This window comes from Xenopus laevis, chromosome 4L (genome assembly GCF_017654675.1).
Source record: "Xenopus laevis strain J_2021 chromosome 4L, Xenopus_laevis_v10.1, whole genome shotgun sequence".
Classification (NCBI taxonomy): domain Eukaryota; kingdom Metazoa; phylum Chordata; class Amphibia; order Anura; family Pipidae; genus Xenopus; species Xenopus laevis.
The window spans coordinates 99,760,801-99,787,339 of NC_054377.1; the positions used below are offsets into that span (position 1 = coordinate 99,760,801).

The window sequence follows — 26,539 nt, forward strand, 5'->3', positions numbered from 1 at the left end:
GTATGTTCTATGTATGTAATTCATGTGATTTCTTTGTATAAAAAGTTTATTTTACAGCACTGAACAATATGTTGGCACTTTAAAAATACATGTTAATAAATTGTATCGATATTGAAATATTTTATCACGCTGTAGTAAATTATCAATAAATATATATATAGTTATATATATAGTTATATATATAGTTATATATAAATATAGTTTATCTCACCCTTTCTGTGCTGGTAAATTTAGACACAATTTAGACACAGTCAAAATTATATATATATATATATATATATATATATATATATATATATATATATATATATATATATATATATATATATATATATATATATGTATAAGCCGGTGTCTACCTTTCCAGCATCATCCTGAACAATAAACCTTGCAAGATAATTTAACAATAACAACACTAAGGGGCCAATTTATTAAACCTTGATTTTTTTTGGTCGAGGCTTTTATGGGGAAAACTCCGTTTTTTTTTTGTAAAAATCTGAAAATACACCATCTCAAATCTGTCAAAGTCATGTAGAAGTCAATGGCAGGTGTCCCTGAAGTCTGGTCTGCACTGGATAATCTGAAAAAGTCATGGTTTTCACCAGATAATCTGAAAAAGTCGAGATATTGCAGTGAAAATTCGTTAAAATCGAGTTTTCGGCTCATCAATCGTATGAAATGAATCGACACTCAATTTTGTTGTGACATTTTGTCGCTGCGATTTTTTCGAGAAAAATCATTGATAAATGAGTTGTTGATAAAAAAATTTGATCAATTTGAGTTTTAGTAAATAAGCCTCATAAACTAGAACAACACTAAGGGGCACATTTACAAAGCTCGAGTGAAGGATTCGAATTAAAAAAACTTCGAATTTCGAAGTGTTTTTTTGGCTACTTCGACCATCGAATGGGCTACTTCGACCTTCGACTACTACTTCGACTTCGAATCGAACGATTCGAACTAAAAATCGTTCGACTATTCGACCATTCGATAATCGAAGTACTGTCTCTTTAAGAAAAACTTCGACCCCCTACTTCGGCAGCTAAAAGCTACCGAAGTCAATGTTAGCCTATGGGGAAGGTCCCCATAGGCTTGCCAGCGTTTTTTTGATCGAAGGATATTCCTTCGATCGTTGGATTAAAATCCTTCGAATCGTTCGATTCGAAGGATTTAATCGTTCGATCGAACGAATAATCCTTCGATCGTTCGATCATAGGATTAGCGCTAAATCGTTCGACTTCGAAGTCGAACGATTTTAGTTCCTAGTCGAATATCGAGGGTTAATTAACCCTCGATATTCGACCCTTAGTAAATCTGCCCCTAAATGAAGGAAGGAAAATATTGGATGGAAAACTTATTTAGAAACTAAATATTGTTATAATGTAATTAAAGGAACAGTAACACCAAAAAAATAACATTTGAAGTAATGAAAATATAATGCACTGTTGTGCTGTGCTGGTATAGCTGGTGTGTTTGATTCCGAATCTCTACAATAGTTTTTATAAACAAGTTGCTGTGTGACCATGGGGGCAGCCATTTAAAGCTGAAAAGGGAGAAAATGCACAGGTTACATTGCAGATAACAGATAAAGCTCTCTAGTATACAATGGGTTTCTTTAGAACTTATCTGCAGTCTACTGTGTATCCTGTGCTTGAATGGCTGCCCCCATGGCTACACTATCAGCTTGTTCATATAAACTATAGTTGTATTTGTATAGCAAACACCAATGTTATTAGTGGAGGCCAACAGTACAGTATATTGTCATTCCTCGTAATTAATCCAAAAGCATATATGTATAATAGCATAAGGACCTAGAAGTAGAAGCCATGTTTATAAAAACGTTTTAATTTTTAAGGATTATATAAAACTTATCAAACCAGGGGACCATAATGGTGTAATGCTTTATTTGCAGGTTTGGAGACGGTTACATTGTGACCATGAAGGTGAGAGCCTCAAAGCCAGGTTTCGCCCCAGATGCAAGTCCTGTAGAGAAATTTATTCAAACTAACTTCCCTGGCAGCGTGCAAAGGGAAAAACACTACAACATGTTACAGTACCAGATATCCTCATCTTCACTGGCAAGGGTATTCCAGCTTCTTATCTCCAATAAAGACAGCCTCAACATCGAGGAGTATTCTGTGTCACAGACTACTTTAGATCAGGTAAGTCACTAAAAACCTAAGTAGATCTGTCTGCTCTCACTCATGTCACTGACTATTCCTTAACAGCATCTATGTTTTGTCTCCCAAAATAATGACCCTGACAAACAAAAGACTAAACTTTATAGCAACATGTGAGTTTGGTTGTTTCAAGAATGTAAGTGCCACAATGCTAAATATCATTATTATTATAATACATTATTTATATAGTACCAAGTTTTTTATTTTTGGAAAGTGGCATGAAACTGGCATAACTGGGAGAACCCCACCCAAACACATGCCTCGCAAGGATACTTCTGGCATCTCTGGAAAACCAGTGGAAAAGCTTTTGCAGGAGATTAGTCGTCCACGGAAGAGGAAATTTATTGCTGGCAACTAACTCCTAGTGTGCCATAGCCCTTAGGGCTAAGTGACATACAGGGGCAAATTCACTAACCTCCGAAAATTTGCCAGCGACGGCTTCGCTCACAGTGCAACACTTTGCCAGGCGTAGATTCACCAGGACAACGCTAATTCACTAACATCCAAAGTTGTGACCAGGGCGCCGAACACTGGCAAAGTTGAGCTAGCATTACTGCGCCAAGCGAAGCAAAGTTGCGCTAGCGTTGGCTAATTTGCATATGGCAGGAAGTTAAAGTTGAATGGACTTATATGTTGCAGCAAATACATTACACTACACAAGCCCGGGAAACCTTAATAAAATAACCTCAATCCCCTTCATCGTTTGACATAACCCTGGAATCCACTAGAAAAAAAGAAACCTGAAAAAATAAATGTTATCATTGTTCATAGTTTTCTATGGAATTTGATATCCCATTTGCTATGTGATAATGAATCCTAAAGGCTTGTACAATGATAAATACCTATTTTAATGAATATTTATTGACGCAAACAAACTGGCTAACTGATTTGATCTGCCGGTTGGATCACTTCCATCAAGGTTCGTATTTTTGGGAATCCTGTCGCACAGTTATTTACACAGATGTTTCCCAATACAATTGTAAACTTTAGTTGCATTGTATAATTTATATTTTAATCTGCGGTTATAGTGTGATTGGTTATATTGCCAATACCTGTACCGCTGTTTGACCATCTTCTCCTTGGGTTAGCCTTTTGCTGCATTTCACACTGCCATTTTACACTGTTAATAATATATATGGGGTTTCTCAATTGTCTGCCTTATAGGTATTTGTGAACTTTGCCAAACAACAAACAGACGATGAAGATATCCATTTGCATCCTCGAGCTGCAGGGGCCACACGTGATGTGAAAGTAGCACCTGCTCCACCACCAAAAACACCTGCACAATAAAGGGCAGCCGCATACTGAATAGTGACAGATATTTTATAATAACAAAGTTGCTTTTTGAGCTGCAAAATGGTGATACAAATATTCACCAGTAATCATAGTCCCGGCAGTCATCCCTAGTACATAGGTGAGCAACATGCGCCATTGCAGCTACTGTGCTCTAATTACACAGTGAGTAACTTAAGCAGAATACTAATTTTTTATCAGTGATACTTTTTTTTTAATATAAAAAACAAGCTTACAAGCAAAATATTTCTATATTCAAAAAAACACAAGTCAACAACAGCACCTTCACATATTTTCATACATAATTTCCTAAAATGTTACAACCTACTGTGTAATGTTTATAGTATCTGACCGCTACCCTCCATTATTTATATGCTGATTATAGAAATAAATTACTAAGAGTTTATGTACAGTGCTGTTCTGCAATGCTAAAGAAAGGTATAGGTTGGATTAAGATTTGGATGCTGCCCCTCACACATTAGAATTTGCAAATGTTATTCATAATTTTGATTTCCTACTAACAACGGATTCACACTTAGGGGGTTCTTTATTAAAGTCCGAATGCCAAAAACTAAAAGAAATCATTTTTTTTACTATAAAATACGTATTTTTAGTGGGGAAAAAAAACTTGATTTTTTTCCTGATTAATTATACCCTGAGGATGGAAAAAGTCTGAATCCCACAATCTGGCATCTCAGACCTGCCGAGGTTCTATATAAGTCAATGGGAGAAGTCCCGAAGATATCCTGCGCTGGGTTTCGTACAAAAAGCTGAAGATTTGGTGGTTTTCATGCAAAAATCTGAAAAAAAATAGAATTTTTTTCAGATTTTCACAATTTTCGAGTTTTTTTTCTGCACTGGAATTTTTCGGGAAAATGTATTGTTAAATAAGGGGAAATAACCCGTGCGGATTTGGTCGGTGTATATTTAAAAAAATAATGGGATAAACTCAGATTTTGATAAATAACCCCCTTATTATAAGGTTCAGATACAAAAGGTAACTGAGGACATGGTATTAGTCTGTGATACCTGAATACTATTACTGTGCTTGCAGCCATCATTCTAAATAGAAATACCCATGATGGCAAATCTAGGGGCTGTTTACCCATTAAAGCAAGAAAGCACCGCAGTTATCACTGATAACGTTTCACCAACTTAAGTTTTAGTTATTTTTTTAGTTATTTTTAATGATGCTTTAAAAGAGATAGTTAACAGATTCTTCTGTTGCATAGGGGAACATTTTATATTAAAGGTGTTTGGCTAAAAAACATATTTTTTAAATAAAACACTGAACTATTTAAAAGCTGCAGTGAGGGAACAAGGAATAAATGCTGCCATACCAGAACCAACCCGTTCATACCAAAAATGATACAGTCTAGTAATGTTCTAGATTTAGGAGTGTCCCATCTTACATAAAGGCATGTGCTTGTGAGTTGGAATGGAGTATTATGGCTACAGTGATTGTCTCTTCCCAGCTATGCCTGTAATGTTTCATTTGTGCTCAGGCAAGAAAAAAATTAAAGACTGGCCATTCTGATACTGACATAACCCTGTTCTAACTATACATTCATCTACTCCACTGGATTTATACTCACTATTATTACTATTTGTAAAGAAATAAACACCTTTTTCTAAATAAGATGGGTGCACCTTTAAATATAAATATCATCATATTAAATAAAAAAATAAACCTGAATTTAACTGTGGAAATGTATCTTTGAAAGGCCTGTGCAGCTGTTTTACTTTAGATGGCTGATATTTCATGTCTTTATTTTGCACGGCACATAAAAATAAAAGCTCTCCTGGTAAAATAATTTGTATGGCAAAGTTATGCATTATAATTAGATCAATAAACGTTACAGAGAATGAAAACAACTGGTTAACAAATTCTTTATACACTGTTTATGAAGGAAGTTTTCTAAGAAGCCATAACAAAGATCAGATAGTGGTATTTTCTTTTTTCAGGGAAGCTGCCAACCCTAAAAAGGAACATATCAAGACTGAAAGTACAACAAATACAATCATTTACTAGATTTACTACTTTCATTCTTTGACCTATGTTTACAGATATAATAATTCAGCTACTATGTGTATATTTATCATGAATAATAACTCTATGTTTCAAGGCTTTAGGGGCCTATTTATTAAATCTCAATTTTTTTTTCTGTTGGGGAAAACTCTGATTTTTAGAGGAAAAAAAATGAGATTAATTATGTAGTGGAGTAAAATAGGGGATGAAGGAGCCATGATACAGGAGGAGCAGATGACATCACACAGCATAACATCAAAGGGAGGAGCAGATGACATCACACACTCCATATCTGGCAACTTCATTGAAGGCAATACAAGAGTGTACTGACCGATGAGCTGGGGGAGGTGTGTTTAGCCTCAGAGGAGGGTGTGGCTTGTTTGTTATCTGCCTGGTAGATAGAGCTGCCTAGGAGGCATCCTTCTTTCTCTATTCCTCCCTACTCCATTTATTATACCCCAAAGCTGCTAAAAGTACTCCAGCTAAAACCTGTTGAGGTCATGTAGAAAGTCAATGGCAGATGTCCGTGAAGATTTTTCCTAACATTGTGATCTGCGCTGGGTTTTCATACGATAATCCAAAAAACGACAACTCGAAAAATTCAAGCAATTCTGGGGCGTCTTACTCCAAAAAATTAGTACGATTCGAATTGTCACACGATTTTGTCGAGACCTTTCTTGCACATACTTGATTTTTTGATAAATTAGTTAAATTCATGGCGCAAATTCACTAAAGGGCGAACGATCTGCCACACTTTGCTTTATTTTGCCAGGCGCAAATTCACTACCACTACACTAAAATGCAAAATTGTGTCTCTGTAGCCGAATGCAGGCGAAGTTTTATGACTTTCTGGCATACAGGATATGATGTCACTGACATAAGATTGAGGAGGATGTAGCTTCATCTTATCAGTTCCTAAGGGAAGGAAACTGGTGAAAGAGGTAACGTTCTGTAAAATTACACTTCAGTGAATTTGCGGAGTAACGATCATTTGTTAAAAATTCTATCTGGCGATAGGGCGCGAAACTGCACTAGTGACTGTCTCTTTCGCTAGGGAATTTTCCTCTACGCCTATTAGTAAGTTGGCAATGTCCCCACGGATGAGATTTCTGGCGAATTTTCACTAGCGACGGTCACTTTAGTAAATCTGCCCCGTGGATGGGACTTAAGTCGGCCTTGTGTTAATATGAAAATTAGATACATAAAATTGGGAGATAGAAAGAACAGCCAGGTGAAGACAATGACCAATAGGCCAACAAATAGCCTTGGGAGAGTGAAAATTTAAATGCTTTGCTGTTGCAAAGACCTAATATATTAATTTGACTGAGGTGTTAAACTACTTCTAGCAAACTACACATAACGCCAGCACTGAGCTGGGCCAGGCAGGTCTGCACAGACCCCTACGACAAACCAAAAGACTGAGAAGTGAAAAGCAGGTATGATCAAAAAATGGAACCTTCAGAAACAATGGGAAGAAAATAGTATATTTATTTGCATAAACAAGAGATTGTGAAATCTAACTAGTCCTCTATGTTTTGGGATATCTGGGAGGGTTACACTGTTTAAAAAGAAGGAATCTTTATTGCTAGATCCACCCTTGGTACTTGCCCTGACATATGGTTGTAAATGATACCAACATGTTTCAGTTTATGCTGGACCATGAGAAACTCTGCAGTTAAATATACAATACACCCTATATTAACAAGATATTATGACAATATTAATAACTGATAACTGCACAACGGAGAAAATGAGAAAAATATTTTTTTATTATGTTATGTATTCCTTTAAAATGTGCAGTAAAGTAAAAAGTTTGATCACCGACATATTGTGCAAATAGTTTGGATTGTTGAGCCTGCTCAAGGTAGGTGAAAAAGATCTTATAATAAAAAGGTAACATTTACCAATGCTGTAAAATACAATTGCGTTTCCAATCACCTCTGTAAACAGTTTTCAAGGCTCAGAATAACCATCTGCATCCATGTAACCCTCATCACTTCTACTTTCTACATCACTTCTTAATTCTGACTCCCTGAAATTGGGGGGGCCGCGTGTAAAAATGGCTCATCCTAAATGGCTCATATGATATTTTTGTTAAACGCCTTGAATTAAAGGTGAAAGTACAATTCAATCACATCAACTGCTTCATTTGTGGTGGGGTACAGAGTCAAAATAATGAAAACTGTTTCACTGACCTGGCTGCATATTTTTAATTCAAGGCCATAAAATGATTATGTGTCCCTCGAAGTAAAATATTTTATATTAACTACAATTAAAGAGTGTGTGAGATCCTGAATTAAGCTTTGTGACTACAAAAAAAAAACCAACTAATTTTGCCATTTTGCAATAACGTGGATTGAGGAGTAACAGGTGGAAGAGTCAAACGAGGACATTTTTTTCTATGTCTACTAATCAAATACATCAGTTAATTTCAGTTCCAGGCACAGAGTTTTTGCAAGTAACATTAGCATTCTCTCTGGGAACTGTCTTCCACAAACCTTAATAACTATTTCACACAACAGCATGTCTTCTTTCTATTAGCAGGTGCATTTTTCATAGCAAGAAGGGAACGATTGACATCCGCAGCCTGGGATAGTCCTTGAACTCTTTCACATATCTGTGATGTTTATCTTTTGCCCAAATAGTCATCTGAATGAATCCAATCAGAGTAAAAAGTCCAACTGAAACAGAAAAGTAGACAAGTAAAGTAGACAACTTATGGGAATCTGATGCTGTGAAAGCTTAAATGGAAAATATACCAGACTTTGTTGTCATGAGCTCATTCAGTAGAAAAGGTGCATAAACCCTATCAGAACTAAATTGTAAATTAGGGATGCGCGATCTACGATTTGGATTAGGATTCCGCCTTTTATAGCAGGATTCAGATTTGGCTGAATCCAAATCCTTAAAAACATGTGACTTCTCATCACACAAACAAGGAAATCGCTATTTCTTTTCCACACATGAATTGTTTTAAACCTTCCCTGCCATTTAGGTTTCAGATTTGGTTTGGGATTCAGCCAAATCCCCAAATAGTGGATTTGATGTATCACTAATGTAAATGTACTATATGAATTTGTTTTTTACATAAACATATCAGATTCTTCAGAAAGGGAACCATGATACTAGAGCAAACCATTTCCTTCTAGGTTCAGAATGTAATGCAGCCTCTCTCTTACCTTGTTCCATTGTAAAGTTCTAGATTCTGGGTACCCCTGCTTTCCACAGTGGGTGCACAGATTCTCTGGAGAGCAGAGGGACTTCAAGTACCAGAATCCAGGACTTCACAATGGAACAAGGCAAGGGAAGCATCCCCTTCTATAGGAAAATAATCCTGCACTATTGTACATTGTAATAAACGTAGAGACTTACTAACACTTTGAAAATTTGCATATTTTCATGTTCTTACTGGGTCAGTCGTTGGCCCAGGTTAGGGTTTCTGAATTTTTGGGGGTAGATGATTAGACTCTGTTGGAGGTCTGTGCACAGATCACGTTACATGCAAGTAAGAATTCATACCTGGAACACACTGGGTCATGACTGTAAAACTGATCCAGCTTCCAACCTAAAACACATAAACACACTATGGTTATATAACATACTATAGCAAAATAGCAACAGTAATGGCATAATTATTAAGTTATACAGAGACACATATAAAATAACTAACCTCTAAAGTTCTCAGACTGACTCAGCTGTCTCCAAATACTGCATCTCTGAAAATGTATATCCAGTCTTTTTCCATGTTCTATTTTCATTATGCTATATGCACTTTTTACAGTTGAAGGTGAGGATTGACAACTGATCTTTCCTAAACTTTTCCTATATCTTTAACGCTTTTCTTTTCCTCACAGTTACATAAATTAAAGCAATCAGTAACTGAAATACAAATTCAAAGCAATTATGCAAAAAGAAGTAACAAATAAAGTTTGGCTTTGCTATGAATTTGTCAGAAATCTGTTCCAGCAAACACTTCTGAGAAAGTGGCAGCTAAATGGATTGCAATCAGATAATTCTCAGAGCATGGCAATTGGCTGGTGAATTGAATTACATTTTCTTAGTAATGTTAAAGTGAAAAACATCACATTAACAAGGTTCATGTCCATTTTGGCTTCTTGCATTAAAGCTGGGTCAGCTGGCATGGCATTAGATAGTCTGTGTACGGGGTCCTAAAAACCAGATCTGTTATTTGACTCTGATGATTATAAACTCTTTCAGTCATGCAAAGGAAAAATATGATGGATGAATGACAATTTCTTCCCACCATAAATGGCAGAATATTAAATTGTGACACCGTGATTAAAATATAAAACTGAAACTCCAAAAAAAACTAATTCAGTTCAGATAAGCCAAAAAGTGTGATACCGGGAATAGAGCTAACAAGATAATTTTGTAGTTACTGTGAAGGGTTCGATCATATAGCAAGCTGGAAGAATCAAATACTTGATTCCATATTTGTTCAATAGAAGTTCTCCTATTAAAATTGTGCCTAATCTGATAATCAACTGTAAACCAAAAAAAGAGAAATGATGAACAGTAACCAGCTAAAGGAAACAAGGAAACTTCAGGCGACTTTAGAAATCCAAATTAATTTGTATGCCATCCTGACGGCAGTATGTATTCTTGCTGGCGGGAAGGCATTTTGGGGACATTAGTCGCCCGCAGAAGCAAAGATTTGTTGGGCGACTAATCTCCCCATCTGCCACCACCCTAAAGGAGAACTAACCCGTTCACCCTCTCCACCCCCCTCCACTGTTTGCTTCACTGCCCCCCACCTCTGCAGTATTTATTCTTCAGCAGAAATCTCCCCTCTGCTGACCTGCTATAAATTTGCAGAGTTGTGCAGCGGAGTTCAAAGGGGCCATCTTCTGTCTTTTTGACAGTTGCTGACATGGATCTTGTGGGAGCATACACAGTAGATGCTCATTAAGAAAAAAGATTACGCATGCTCCTTCAAAATCTGCATTGCCTGCTCTACAGAAGAGGATTAGAACACAGACAGAAGATGTGCCTTTGAACTCCACTGCGCAACTCTGCACATTTATAGCAGGTCAGCAGAAGGGAGGCTTCTAAAAAAGAAAAAAAAACTGCAGGCAGAGAACTTGGAGCAGCGGCAGTGAAGCAAACAGTGAAAGGAGTGGAGGGTGCCAAGGGTTTATTTCTCCTTTAAATAAACACTTTTTAACTGCTCCGCCTTGGTTTTGTTGGTCCAGTTTTGTGCCAGCATGTATGACTCTGGAATAGCAGTTTCCTATCAAGCCTTATAGTAATTATTCTGAGAATCTATATTCAAAATCAAACCAATAAGGTAAATTCCAAATTACAGAAGATATATCAGGTCATGTGTTTAGGGCACTCCGTCTATGAGGACCATTCCCTTATAAAAAAAAAATAAAAAAAAAAAGAGAAATGGGGTAGAAGTGGAAAATTCTGGTACCTTCCAAACAGTATACCATGGACCAAAAAATACATAATTTCACTTGCAATCAAAAGTGTATATTTATTTTGTGTAGTTCAGCATGACACCAAATTCACACCACACATACAAACTATCTAAGGATTCCCTTCAAAGCTACAACAGAAGAAGAGTGAAGGGTGAAGGGATGGGAATCCTAGTTATTTTTGCATTAGACAATACCACATTTTAAAAAAACTAAAAAGAAAGTTTTATTCTTCATTTAACAAACATTATAAATATATATATATATATATATATATATATATATATATTTTTTTTTTTAAATAGTCATTATATTCGGATTAAAAGGCTCTCTTTTTTTTTTTTTTTGCTTGGAGGTATGGCTTTGTCTATGCAGTGGCCAATTTGCCCACATTAGTTAGGCCTCTGAGAATGTTTTCTTCAACTCACATAGCCTTAGTGAAGTCAATCTGCTGCCGGGTATAGTAGTTTATCTTGAAGTGAGTGATAAGAATACTAAGATTGCCATTTCAATAATGTCAGACGCAATGCCCTTTTTCAAATATTTTAGCCGACTGTTCATTGAGTGACTTAGTGGAGAAGTAATAAATCTGCTGAGGAATATTAAACATATCAATGTATAAAAGCAACTCTAAATAGGTTAAGCTAAATTAAACTATGTAATGTAGAAATTAACCTTTCTGAGAACCTTCTGAGTGCCAAAATAATGTTTCCAAGGTTTCTTTTTATAGCACTTAAAGGGCACCTGTTGGGCAAAAATATTGTCCCCAACCAAAGGTGCAGGCTCCAGTAGGGGTAAAAGTAGTTTTTTTTTTTAAAAAAAAATTGCCCCCTACCAGCACTAGGACACTCCCCAGAGGGAGCTCCCTGTGTGAGCGGCCATGTCATACATAGCACATGCGCATAATGCGCTTCTGACATCACGCTCATGTGCATAATGAACAAGTCACATTATTCGCTAATTATGCACATGTGCATGCCCCAACAAGGCCGCTCATACTGGGAGCTCCCCCCAGTACGGATTGCCTATTGCTGGCTGGGGGCAATTTTTTTTAAACTGTCGTTGCCCCCAACTGGAGTGCGGGCTCTATTAGCCACACATTTGATTGGGGATAATATTTTTACCAAACACATACTCTTTAAGGGGCTTGTTTAAAAAAAGTGGTGTTAAAAAGGGCACAGAAACCCAATCTGGATCTTGACTATTTACAATACAACACTGTTTGCCAAGAAAAAAACATTGAAGTTATCAAGCTCTGTTGTACTGATGTAAAACTGATTAGGAAACTTCTGTAACTAACGGGAATTCTAGGCAACTTTTCACACTTGCAGTTTTTTATTCCTATTTATTTCTAGGGATATAAATTCTGTGTTGATGTAAAATAATTCTAAAAGGACCAAAAAATGTCTCACAGCATGTTTCAGGTCATAAGAACCCTCTTTCCACTTGAGAAAGGGTCTGTGATTCTAAACATGTCATCAGACCAATAATACTAAGCAGCAAAGTACTGCATTTTGTGTTGACATTTCATATTTCTGCTTTCAAGTCATTATTTTGGTCTAATACAGTGAGACCTTTTGAAGGTTGAGCATTTATATAACATTTGGAATGTGCTAGAGAACTATTTTGAGCAAAATAATTCTGGTGTTGCTCTGAGAATTAGGTTTATAATGTGCATCACAACTTTTTAAAACATTAAAACAATACCACGAAACGATGAGTTATTCCTGTGTACCTCATATGTGTAGTTAGGGCAGGATACAAAGAGAAATAGCCACGTAAAAGGATTTCTTGTTGGGAAAGGAATTCTCCGGGATCTTGAGCCTAGGAAGATAGCCAAGATGTTATGTGGTTTCATCTCAAACACTACAATCATGTTCATCTATAAATACGTTTGTTTTCATACATTTCGGTCAGGCAGCTCAAACACAAAACTTAGCAAGTGTCCTTAACCTAAACTTTGAAGCTTGAGAACCACTGGTCTACTGCTCTATTTTCTGTTCAGACTAGTTTTGTTATGTTGCTAAATAAAAACCATTATATATCAATGAGATCTACTATTCTTAGTGCTGACACATTTGGGGGCACATGTGCTGAGTGCAGAAAGCAAAATGATTGTGACAGTATCCAAGGGAATTCTTTTTTTTTTTTTTTTTTTAAAGATTTTATTTTCAAGCTTGATACATCCATGAAAAAAAACAGTATTAAACAGGTCAAATTTACACCAGTCTATCGTGTCCCTGCATATTCATCATTGCAGCAATGCCTACTTAGACTGAAACAGGAAAAGATGGTACAAGCATTTTTAACCTTTTTAACAGAGGATAGCAGGTTTAATAGAGGGAAGGGTAACAGAAAGAAAAGAGGGGGGGTAGGCCGAGGGCGATGCATCATAAGTGACGCAGTATATATATCTTGTAGCACATTAACCATTGTCCTGCACATAGGCTGTGTCAAGTTCATCTAACTATGGCCCCAGATCTTTCCAAGCCGGTCCGGGCAACCTCTACTTAGGTATGTTAATTTGTATAGGGGAAGAGCTGCATTTACTAGGGATTTCCAACATTTTAAGGAGGGAGCTCTGGGTAACTTCCAGACTAGGGTAATCGCCTTCCTTGCGTAAAAGTACAGCAACCTCAATAAAATACTTTGGTATTTGTCAAATGTTTTCAACCAAACCTAGAAGGCATGCCTCTGGTGTCTGCACACTCGGTATATTAAGAGTTTGTGTGACGTAGTTAACCACCTTGTCCCAAAATTTGATCAACTGCGGGCATGTCCAAAAATCCAAGGGACTTCTTAGTTTATGTAGTGCCATAATTTCTTCTTTAAAAATTATTTTTCATCTCTCTAGGCGCAGCTCACAGAGCATTTCTCAATTTAAATTTTTGTTTACACCCAAAGGTTTATTTAGACTGCTCTACAGTCTGAGCAACTGTGGAGAAGGAGTATATTTAGTTGGATTCTCTTTCCCAGTTAAATCCTAACAGAGAACAATGAAGGGAAAGTAATAATGTATTGGGTGTTTAAACTAACATTACTGATTGCAGGACTATAACTAAAAATTGAAATTGAAATTTTTAACTACAAAACTAATTTTCTAATTTAAAAGGCATAACAAATTTTAAATAGAATTTCAGTAGTAGCCCTATTAGATTGTAAACAGACAATGCCCAGCATGTATTTTATTAGAAAAGTAAATTACTTACCATCTTGCCTTAGATTACTAAGTGCCACGTGGATAGAGAAATTACCAGTTTCGCATATCTGAAGAAAACATGATTGAGAGGAATTTAAAGGGATTCTGTCATGATTTTTATGGTGCAGATTTTACTTCTAAATTACACTGTTTACATTACAAATAATTCACTCTACCATATAGAATTTTATTCCTGAACCAACAAATGTATTTTTTTAGTTGTAATATCGGTGTGTAGGCAGCCATGTCAGGTCATTGTACCTGATCCTGTACTTTCAGAAAGACTCAGCACTTCATGAAGGAACTGATTTCAGATAGGCTATTGTTTCACATACTCAATGTAACTGGATGAGCCATGGTTAGACTTGACTGTTTTACTATTGAGTGTTATTCTGATATCTACCAAAGAGAGCATTTTTAGCAATGCAGGTGTCAGGGAGCGTTACATTTTGCAGAGCAGCAGTGACTGAAGTGTATCAGAGCACAAGTCACATGACTGGGGGCACCTGGGAAATGGACATCATGTCAATTTTAATATATAAATATTAAAAATATCTGATTGCTCTTTTGAAAAACAGATTTCAGTGCAGAATTCTGCTGTAGCAGCACTATTAAATGATGTGCATTGAAAAATAAACATGATTGCCATTATAGAAACCCTTTAAAGTAATATACAGGTGCAGTATTTAGAAATGCCTATTAAGGTACATACAAATTATATTATCTTTAGATGCATTTATGTTTTTAGGTTTTTGAGGAAAAACATAACAAAATAAGATCTAGAAACTTGATAATGCCATGAGACATATTTAAATATTCAAAATCAAAGGGAGGCTAAAACCTCTTAGAAGAAAAAGGACAATACTCTGGGTTCCTGTTAGTGATGTGGGTTTGGGTCAAAACCCATGTGTTTTGCGGGCAGGTATATATGGGAACGTAATGCCTTTATATAATGATGACAGTTTACAGGACTGCTGTGCCTGAACTGATCACCCTCCCCCCAAATAACTTCAACCAGATGATGGCACTGTAAAGCTTTTCCTTTGGTGCACTATACAATGGAAATATCGGGTTGCAGTAACGGCAGTAATGACCCACCATAACATTAAAGGGCACCAATCATGACCAAAATCATTTACTAAGTAAATACACTATGTGAAAGTTCAAGAAATCCGATTTTTAAAACAGTTAGAATTGTTTGTATAATGTAAATGATCAGCTCACTATTCCTTCTGCAAGATCTCCCCTATCTCCACTGCAGTTCTAGCTGAGGCAGGCATCTTGGATTTCACTGGCTCCTCCTACCTATATCTTCCAGCCAACTGCAGCTCTGAAATCTCGCACATGCTCAGTTCAAATTCCTTGTTTGCTTATCAACCCTTCTAAGCTATTTTCAAATGAGCCAAACCTGTGTGTTAGCTGCTGTACAGTAGTGCTGCCACCTGCTGGAAGTTAGCAGGTGGCAGCACTTCTAGTGGATACTTCTAGTGGAGGAGTTTACTAAAACAAGGCATTCTGGGTAGAATACTCAAAGCAGTGTTACAATCTGAGCATGCTCCTGAAATTTGCACATTAGAGTCTCTGTTAGAGTCTCAATATGGCCTCCCTCAGTGAAAGAACCCATTTGACAAAGTAAGGTTTTTTTTTTAAAACCTGCAGTTTTTTCAAAAAACTATATATGTAGTTTGATTAAACGTGTTTAGCTTGTACTGGTCAGATTGTTAATATGTGTTTGATTTTGGCTGTGATAGGTGCCCTTTAAGATGCAAATGTCAATTGTTAAAAACATATATTTGGAACAAATGCTGCTATATTTTATATTTGACTGAGCATAATAGTCACATCAAATTCTTGGAATTCTTTGAAATACAAATCCATAAACATCTTATTATAATACAGGCAAAAATGTGTTGTTATTGATGACAATGCCACTTTGAGCAGCACATACACACGTCTGGTAAAGATTTTATATATGTAAAAGAGAATACGTTAACCTACCAGAAACATGATCATTGCTAGGCTTATTTGTTTTTTTCCATATGCTGCAACACAAGAGAATAAAAATGTTATTCACTTTAAGGAAAATAAAATGGAAAATTCAAATGCAAAAAGATGTTGTTGCACTTACAAGGCGGTGTATATAGAGGGTGATTTATATAATATGCAAGCCAGGCCGCAAAGCCCCAGTAATAGAAGCAGTTCTATAATACAAAACAACATGTTACATTATTTTCTAAATAACTTCTGATAACTTGTAAATACATCTGCTTCTGTTTGCCAAACCACATGGGGGAGTTCGGTCGCCAGCATGAAATTGCTTCATGCACGGGCAACAAAACACCCAACATTACTTTTCCACCTCAAACAATGTCAAACACTGCACTGAAACCAGCTGAATAGCGTAACTGTGCAATGATGCTTTCTTCTGCAACTTCCCGAGACTACACCATTCAGCTCGTTTCAACATTGCAATTTCCACAAATGGAAAGGCATTTTGGTTTCTCATTGGGCCTCAGATACACATACTCACTGGTTCATTTAAAAAAAAAAAAAACACAAAGAATTTGACATTACCAACTAGAATGATATTAACATATACATTGGATGAGTTCTGGGAAGATGGAATTTTGGATGAAACATATAATGAAGGAGCTGGCTGACTTACTTTTTAAAGAGTAGTAATAAAACTAAGTCCATGCTAGATAACAGCATGAAAGAAAATAATATAAAAGCAATGCTGCATCTCAGTTACTTGTAAAACTAATTGGAACCTCTTTGTACACTCACTGGAACGTCATTATTTGCAATACTCTTCTGTGTGTCTATATGCAGCTATAAAGAACCTGTCACTGTACATACCCTGTTCCATATAATGACAGATACTGGAACTGAAATATATTGTATAATATATACTATAGCACTGCAAAACATGCTAGTGCTTTAAAAATATGTGTTAAAAATAAAAAGAAACAAACCCATGGAGTCCAAGATACCCGGACAGGCCTCTTCAGCTAAATAAATTGCCTCTCTCAGTTCTTCTATTGAGCCTACATTCCCACCACATGCCTGAATTCAGCAATTTGCATCTTAAAATTCTCCAATGGCAACAACTGTCTGTCCCTACTTCTTTTCTAACTTTCTTTTTATATTTTTCATTTCCAACCTTCAAAATCCTCTGGTTGCTACTGAACTATAACCCTGAACACACACACACCCAGTCCAAAAGTCAATGTCTGATTTTAACCAATGTTAAAATGCACATTTTTGAAGCAGTCCCTTTTAAATAATGATCTCTATCATATCTAAAGCAGATGCTTTCCTTGACTCTAAATGGCATTTTCTGAAACTCTGCAATGTAGCATTTCATTGCATTCCACCTTTTCATCCAGGCACAACTTTAGTCATTATTAAGGAATGAGCTATTTCTTCAAAATGAGAGAGTATAATGTGCATACAATTATGACATTGTTGTCTTGTTAGGACGTACGGTATCTATCCAGTAAAGAAATAATCGAATGGTTCATTGAGTTGCATGAAAATGTTCATTATTTTTTTAGTTCCAGAGTGATCCATCCTCAGTATGCCTGCTGCCTAACATAGGGTGAAAAAGGACATTTGTTCATCAAGTTCAACCTTTCATGTCTTAGTGACCTAACCTGCCTACACTTCTACACTTTGTGCCATTTCTCACATGCAAAATTCTGCAAAAAAATCAAGATTTTTTTTTTTAAATTCTGATAAATATTCCCTTAAAATTGAATTTAGTTTAAAAGTTATTTTATTCTATGAGTTGTCACTTGGGAAACCTATCTGCACTCCAGTTGGGGGAAATATTTAATATTTATAGCGAGAGCTATGCCATGTTACGACACAGAGCAAAGTGCTACAGATCTTCATTGTTATGAGCATGCATGTGAAAGAACATGGCTGCCCACAATGGGAACTTCCTCCTGATGTGGGTGGCATAGCACTTGCCACCAACCAGAGTTTGGGTTATTTTACCCTATGCCTCCAGTGGGGAAACAATTTATTTTACGATAGGTGACCTTTAAACCAGGATTAGCGGTACTAATTGCTGCTAATAATCACACTTACCTGCCAGTTGCCTGAAATGGTGCTAGTTGTAGTAAACCTACTGATCAACTGCTAAACCACTGGCCCTTAAGCTGTGACCTTGAATCTGGGCTTGGTGTTTTTACTGTGGCTTAATAATAAAAATAACTCCCAATATATGAGCTAATGTTTCTTTCTCTAAACAGTGACCTTCAGCATGTAAATGGGATGATTACCTTAACAATACTTCTTAGTGGCATAGTTCCATGGGAAAATCGATGAACAAAAATTGTTTCAATCAATCGTTTAATGTAGTGAAAAGAATGACAGCAGCATGCCAAGCTGGAGACAAAATAAACACAGAAGAATCACATAAGACTTGAATTGGTTGTTTTTAATGGATTGTTTTACAATGTTAATGAACTTACTGAACTACTGAATGTGGACTGGAAGTAAATGCCTTGGCCAAGCCATAGAAAAAAGGCATTCTGAAGTAAAACAAAAAATATACAAAAAGTGGGCCTGCATATTCGGTCAGAAATACCTGCAAATTAAAAAAAAAGGAACACATAGTTTAGCAGCCCACAATATGGGATTATGGGCACATGCATGTGTACGTATGAATACATCCAGCTGAATGTGTCCTGTCCTACAGATACAGGCTGTGGTGATACTAGCATTTAGAAAAAGCTGAAAGAATACAGTGGGAAAACCAACTATGAATTTATGATTGTGAAAGGGCTGTGTTTATGCCTGGATGTGGCATTTTAAGGGTATTTTACAATAGTATATAAAGGACGCAGCCTAAATATAAACAGAGAGAGAAGAGAAAGGGCATAGATTCTCTATAAAATACCATTAGCACACAGAGAAAATGTTTCTAATTAGCAGGAAGCAGAAAAAAACTAATCAACCATCCCATCTACATGTTCCACCACCACAATTACTGCCAGTATGAAGGGTACAGCTGTCAGTACAGCAGGCCAGCCCCAACTTGGAAAAACATGGTACAGCTATTGCAGCTCAAGAAGTGCAATGTAATAAAATGTAAATATGTAACTCCCTATCATGTTATGTGGACATATAATATATATATATATATATTGCTAGTATTACCAAAGTCCACCCAATCTGAGGGCCCAGATCCTTAAAATATAATGTAGCAGTTGTGCCAACTGGGAGGTCCTGCAGGATTTCTTCATCCTTTAAAGATCTGCCTTCTGAAATGCAAACACAGAAATAAGGGCAGACTTTTTACCCAGATACAAATCTAAAAATGCAGCATGTGCAACACTTTGCTTAAAGTATTGACTGGGGCCACACAAATCCCACGAGATGTGTGAGGAAGCTCAATCTCGGCAACTTCCTGCCAGTAGAAGATCTTCCAAACACACTGTAGGAGATCACCAACTAACAGTACAGTTATAGGAAATGTTATCCAGAATGCTCGGGACCTGGGGTTTTCCAGATAATGGATCTTCCTGTAATTTAGATCTTCATACCTTAGGTCTACTAGAAAATCACGTAAACATTAAATAAATGTTTTGCTTCCAATACAGATTAATTAAATCTTAGCTTGAAACAAGTAAAATGTACTGTTTTATTATTACAGAAAAAAGGGAAATTATTGTTAAAAATTTGGATTAATTGGATAAAACAGGGTCTATGGGTGACAGCCTTTGTATAATTTGGAGCTTTCTGGATAACAGGTTTCTGGATAATGGATCCCATACCTGTAGCTTCTGTCTCAATTTCTACCCTACCGCTGGATGTTGATATCACATTGTGCAGGTGATGGCAGTTCATTTTAAAGGAAAATGTGTATCATGTAGGAAGACACTGGAAATACCCATGCAGATTCCTTATTACTGTGCCATTCCCCAGAAAATGTGCCAGCGGACACAAGCAGTAACCCTCTAGTTACCTGACAGTTACCCCACAGGGCTTCATTATGCAGGAGGGTAATGTGCTTTGCATTGTGCTGGATGCAGTCTCAAAAGTGAAACTGGCACAAGGGTATAGAGAACACTTGCTCTGCAGAAGGACCAGACACAACTATGTTACTGAGCACAATTTTGCACCCATAGGTAAACCACATAGCATTAATAAATGAGCCCTTATGTGTGGGCTCTAGCATCTTTTGTGTGTTCAGACATGCATAGTGTAGCTTATAGGTAATATCAGCTGAAAAAAAATGTTCATTGGAATTTTAGAATGTGAACAGAATTAGGGGCATTAAAATCAAATGAATAATGCTTGCGTATTTTTGGAATATCATATTTAACCTTATCAACATTCAGTATTGCAAGGAAAAGCAAAGTTATAGGAAATTCCCGTAATGATTGTCAGACATACTGGGCTCCATCCGGATGGACTGTCTTGCTGGATACCACTGGGGGTCTACAAAAGAAAAAAAAATGCCATTTTTTTTTTTTGCATATATTTTCACATTGTATATATTGTCCAAAAGATAGCAGTTCAGTTATATACATCTATAATACACAAAGGCACAAACAATAATGATAGAAAAAGTCACTTTGGAATTCAACAACTGCATAAAAATGACTTCTAATATCCTGATATATTATAATGGGTGGGATATGGGAATCGTTTGTTTCATTGCTTTAAAAGCTAGCATACACCTCTCCTATATCTGTTTTATAACTGATTGTCATCAACAGCTTCTACTGTATGTAAGAATAAGGGAGTTATTTACTAAACTCTGAATGCAAAAATAATTTTTTTTAAAATCGGACTTTAAAAAAATAACGAATTTTTCGGAATTTATTAAACCCTGAGGATGGAAAAGTCCAAATCAGAAAATCCGGCATCTCAGACCTGTCGAAGTTGCATTTAAGTCAATGGGAGAAGTCCCAATGATTTTTTGATGTGCGCTGAGTTTTGTGCAATACCCTGAAAAATCCGAAAAAATCGTGAAAGCCGGATGAAAAATCCAGAAAAATTGTGAAAATCATATTTTTTTCGGGAAAATTTAATGATAAATAGGTGCAAAAAACCAGAGCGGATTTGAAAGAAGTTTGTAGCAGAAAATATTGAGATAAATTCGGACTTTGATAAATAATCCCCTAATAGTGATGATTGCTTAATTGTATTAATTAAAAAACAAAATATTTTCCAGTGTTTTTAGTTTTGGGGGGATAATGATTTTCATACTTTTTAAACGTTCTAGTCCCTTTTGTACTTGCACAGGGAAGCATGACCAAAAAAAACTGCACAATAGTTTATAATATGTAATTTATAACACCTTTTATAATAAACTAATTTGAAGAAAAAGAATAAATAATAGAAACATTTAAAATCAACCTCCTGTGATGATTCCAGACATTTATAGCAAACGGCCTCTGACTTTTCATAAAACATTACAGCTGAGAGATGAACAAGTGCTCATTACCAAGACTGTAATGTCATAGTTTCATGTGTTAATGGGCAGATTTACACTGTATACTTTGGCACTGTCGTGCTGTACTAGTGACGAGTAACTTGAATAATTGATTAAATTAAGAAAGTATTTTTTTTTTATTTCCTTGAGATTAAGCTTACATTATCTTTTAATTTTCACAACTCTAAAGGGGAACTAATGCAACAATTATAATTTAATCTAAGCTTCATCATACTGAAATAAGAAGCTTTTTAAATATTACCCATTAAACATTCTGTACCATTTTGGAAATAATCAAATTACTCTTCACTTTCTCCTTCTCAGCATCTGTCTTCAATCTCCCTTCATGTCAGGAATCTGATTTTGAATGACAGTTAGGTCTAACACAGCCTTTGGGGGGAATTGTTTGCCTAAAAGATGTATTAAATCTCACTCTTTCAAAATGCAGAATTTGTGCAGAATCCACTTATTTTGTTGTTGTTTGTGCTGGAGTCAGTTATATGAGTGAGCTCTAGTACATCTGCTTGGAAGGGGAGCCCCCTTAAAATATATATTTGATCTAATGTCAATCAAAATCGGGCACTCCTGCATGAAAAGAGAATGAAGAGAACAGATGCTGAGAGAGGGATAGTGAAGATAAACTTGACTATTTCAGAAACGGTACATCATTTCCAATTTGTTATTAAGTATGATGTTGTTTATATAACATTTTCTTGATAGTTCCCCTTTAATAAGGTTTGAACTGCTGTTGAAGATAAGAATAGAATGCTATGAATAATCAGGTCCACATTTCTGCCATCAAAATTGCAGACAACAGATTTGGCTGGTGCATGAAACAGTAACCAGTTAAAATTCATGTATAAAATGTAATTCAGTCAAGGAAGGCATACAATTTTGCCTGTGAATGGCTTTCCAGATAATGTTATACACATGTTCACACAAAAGGGACATATCATGCAGATAATAATGTAGAACACATCAAAAGTTCAGATATCCTCTAAATATATGGGGTTGTTCATCTTTAAATTAACTTTTAGTATGAACGTGATATCGTAAAACAATTTGCAATTGGTCTTCATTTTTTATTTTTATTGTTTTTCAGCTATTTAGCCTTTCGTTCAGCAGCCCTCCAGTTTGAAATTTCAGCAGTTCTAAGGTTGCCTTATTTACCATAGTAACCAGGCAGTAGTTTGAGACAGGAAGATGAATAGAAAGATAAGTAATAAAAAGTAACAATAAACTTGTAGCCTCACAGAGCAATATTTTTTTGGCCACTGGGGTTAGTGACTCTCATTTGAAAGCTGGAAAGAGGCAGAAGAAGGAGGCAAATAAATAAAAAACAATAAATAATAAAAACCAACTGCCAAGTTGCTAGGAATAGGACATTCTAGAACATACTAAAAGTTAACTTAAAGGTGAATCCCCACACAAAAATAAAAAAAAGGGTTTTTTTGCATAATTAAAGAAAATGTAATGCTAAGCCACTTTCCACTGTATAAAATAATCACAACGACATTTTCTTTCATTATGCAAAACACAGGTTTGGGGATGTGATTCGTTTATAGATCAGTGCAATGATTATATTTCAAAACAACTGCATAATTTTTACACATATGCCCATAGTAATCTCTGTAGTCGCAGTTTTATTGTAGGCTTTCTTGCCGCCAATGCTGTTGAATAGAAAGATAACAGAAAGCTTTGCTGGTACCATTACCAAGATGCAGCAGTACATACAATAAACTTACTGCTCTTTCAAAACACGCTGAGTCACTAGTTGCCAAGAAATAACATAACAAGAACAAGAAATATTAAGAAAAAAGTCATAAATTAACATTTCTGAGAAATGGACATAACAAAGAATGGAAAGCAAGCACATATTGAATAAGCATGACATATTCTGTGATACTTACAACATTTATGAAACATCAGTTTTACATCATTAACTGTAAGATGTGGCTCTACCTAAATGAAGAACAGATACACATAGTTAGGATTATAATAGCTCATTTAAGACTGCAAGTGCAATTTCTGAACACCATCACCATGTTTTTTTACCCACAGAGTGAGGTGTAGATTTTCCCAATAAAATTGTTACACTTATAGACATATGAAAAAGTTTGGGGACCCCTCTTAATTCTTTGGAGTTTTGTTTATCATTGGCTGAGCTTTCAAAGTAGCAACTTCCTTTTAATATATAACATTCCTTATGGAAACAGCAGTATTTCAGCAATGAAATAAAGATATTGGATTAACAGAAAATATGAAATATGCACCATAACAAAATTAGACAGGTGCATAAATTTGGGCACCCCAACAGAGATATTACATAAATACTTAGTTGAGCCTCCTTTTGCAAATGTAACAGCCTCTAGATGCCTCCTATAGCCTTTGATGAGTGTCTGGATTCTGGATGGCGGTATTTTTGACCATTCGTCCAAACAAAATCTCTCCAATTCAGTTTAATTGACGGCTGCCAAGCATGGACAGCCTGCTTCAAATCATCCCATAGATTTTCGATGATATTCAAGTCGGGGGACTATGACGGCCATTCCAGAATATTGTACTTCTCCCTCTGCATAAATGCCTTTGTAGATTTTGAAATGTGTTTAGGTTCATTGTCATGGCCTGCGTAACTTCAACTTTGTGACTGATGCGTGAACATTATCCTGAAGAATTTGTTGATATTGGTTTAAATTCATCCGACCCTCGACTTTAACAAGGGCCCCAGTCCCTGAACTAGCCACACAGCCCCACAGCATGATGGAACCTCCGCCAAATTTGACAGTAGGTAGCAGGTGTTTTTCTTGGAATGCGGTGTTCTTCTTCTGCCATGCAAAGCGCTTTTTGTTATGACCAATTAACTAAATTTTTGTCTCATCAGTCCAAAGCACTTTGTTCCAAAATGAGTGTGACTTGTCTAAATAAGCTTTTGTATACAACAAGCGACTCTGTTTATGGCGTGAGTGCAGAAAGGGCTTCTTTCTCATCACCCTGCCATATAGGTTCTTTGTGCAAATTGCGCTGAATTGTAGAACGATATACAGATACACCATCTGCAGCAAGATGTTCTTGCAGGTCTTTAGAGGTGATCTTTGGATTGTCTGTAACCATTTTCACAATCCTCTGCATATGCCACTCCTGTATTTTTCTTGGCCTGCCAGACCTGGGTTTTACAGCAACTGTGCCTGTGGCCTTCCATTTCCTGATTACATTCCTTACATTTGAAACTGACAGTTTAAACCTCTGAGATAGCTTTGTGTAGCTCTCCCCTAAACCATGATACTGAACAATCTTTGTTTTCAGGTCTTTTGAGAGTTACTTTGAAGATCCCATGCTGTCACTTTTCAGAGCAGAATCAAACAGAAGCACAACTTTCAATTGGCCACCTTAAATGCCTTTTCTCATGATTGGACACACCTGCCTATGAAGTTCAATGCTTAACAAGCTAATCCAACCAATTTGGTGTTGCCAGTAATCAGTATTACAGTTACATGCATTCAAATTAGCAAAATTACAAGGGTTTCCAAATTTTTGCACAGCTAATGTTTCACCTTTGATTTAATTTCAAACAATTGTATACTGCTTCACTAAAAACCTTTGTTCAGAAAACACTCCAGTTCTCAGATGTTCCTGGGAAATGAAAGACAAACCACTGTTATCTTTTTTGTTGAAAGTGGAGTAAATTATTATGCAGGCTGAGAGGGGTTCCCAAGGAAGTAAATATTTAAAAGTAAAGATACAGCATGGGAATTTTCTGATTCATAGAAAGGGACTTTGATAGGAAATAGCAGACATCTAAGCTCAAGGGGCTTTTACTTCCAAACAAATTATGTACAACAGGTTTCACCTAGTGAGTATATGTGTTGTGTCAGCTGTAGTATTGTGAACCCGCAATCCTCCTCTAAGACTGGGCACTCAATGATATGGATTTGTTGGATTTCTCTAACACAATGCTGCTGCATTACCTTACTGAAGCTCAAGATATGGAGAGGTCACGACTTTAATGAAGATGCATGAGAAAAAAAAGAAATCTGTGAAAACTGTGTCTATAGCAACACAATCTCCCCTAGAAATTAAAGAGAAATATAACCGACTATGACAAATGGAGCCAAAATGACACAAGAGTGTTGTAATAAAAAGTGAAGTACTCCTAATAAGCATAAGGGCTCAGCTGTGGTTATGCAGATTTTGGTGCAGTCCTTGCACAACATTCATTAAAGGGTACTTTACATATTTAAAATTGAACCCCCCCTCTCCTTGCAGGCACTTACACACAAGTAAAGGGTGAGTGCCCCAGCTTGATCTTATGTGTCTGCGTGTGATATATGAATGGTCAATGCACCCCCTGATCCTACATCATAGGCATGCACATTTTGAGGGATATAGGGCATTTGGTCATCAAGAGGAGTGTATCTACAGACATAGGGGAACCCTTAAGCTACTGCAACCCTAGAGTCCTGTAGCAGGTCGAGTACCTGCGGGTCACCCGTAAAAACCTGCGGTACCCTGCGGGTTGCGGGTAAAAGTTCCGGGTACAGGTATAGACGCGGATCGGCGGTTCTGCAGGTTTGCAGGACGCGGGTTGGGCCGCGGGTCTTCTCAATAGCGATTTTTACTCCTTTTATCTGATCATGCCTACTTCCGATTATGTCACTTCCGGTTTACAATGATATCACTTCCTGATTCTTGATGGTTGTGGGTCGGGTAGCGGGTCCCAGCAGGTAAGAATGCGGGTTGTGGGTCCAGCTTGCGGATTGTAGGTACGGGTAGGGTACAGGTTCCAAAAAATGGACCCATGCAGGCCACCCTGAAATGACAACATCCAGGCACTGAAGATCCTAAGCGCAATTGAGTCCATTAAATGAATGCATGGTTGCTAGGGCCTTACCAACCAGATTGATGAAACTGCAAACTGGAGAGCTGCTGAATAAAAAGCTAAATAAC

The 26,539-nt window shown here is 36.6% G+C and overlaps 2 protein-coding genes across 4 annotated transcripts in view; one reads left to right on the forward strand and one right to left on the reverse strand.

The window, feature by feature from the left end:
• The window catches only part of abca4.L (ATP binding cassette subfamily A member 4 L homeolog), a 107,887-nt gene extending 102,542 nt beyond the window's left edge, over positions 1-5,345 (forward strand). The window contains exons 50-51 of one of the 2 annotated variants that reach the window (XM_041589396.1): positions 1,913-2,162; positions 3,345-4,046. In XM_041589396.1, the coding sequence (XP_041445330.1) occupies positions 1,913-2,162; positions 3,345-3,470 (376 nt within the window). In that variant the 3' untranslated portion in view covers positions 3,471-4,046. 2 annotated transcript variants of the gene reach the window in all.
• MGC146850.L (uncharacterized protein mgc146850 L homeolog) overlaps positions 1-26,539 on the reverse strand; it is a 36,175-nt gene that overhangs the window by 421 nt on the left and 9,215 nt on the right. The window contains exons 3-13 of one of the 2 annotated variants that reach the window (XR_005967025.1): positions 23,506-23,557; positions 20,551-20,595; positions 19,312-19,415; positions 18,624-18,739; positions 18,432-18,537; positions 16,271-16,343; positions 16,141-16,184; positions 14,153-14,210; positions 12,679-12,767; positions 9,022-9,067; positions 8,001-8,183 (exon numbers count right to left, since the gene is read on the reverse strand). Coding sequence is in view for 1 of the 2 variants with exons in the window: in XM_041590533.1 (XP_041446467.1) it covers positions 8,056-8,183; positions 9,022-9,067; positions 12,679-12,767; positions 14,153-14,210; positions 16,141-16,184; positions 16,271-16,343; positions 18,432-18,537; positions 18,624-18,739; positions 19,312-19,415; positions 20,551-20,595; positions 23,506-23,557 (861 nt within the window). In the remaining variant the exon portion in view is untranslated. Of the gene's footprint in view, positions 1-7,248; positions 8,184-9,021; positions 9,068-12,678; positions 12,768-14,152; positions 14,211-16,140; positions 16,185-16,270; positions 16,344-18,431; positions 18,538-18,623; positions 18,740-19,311; positions 19,416-20,550; positions 20,596-23,505; positions 23,558-26,539 lie in introns of those variants that run through there. The other variant, XM_041590533.1, reaches the window with a different exon arrangement.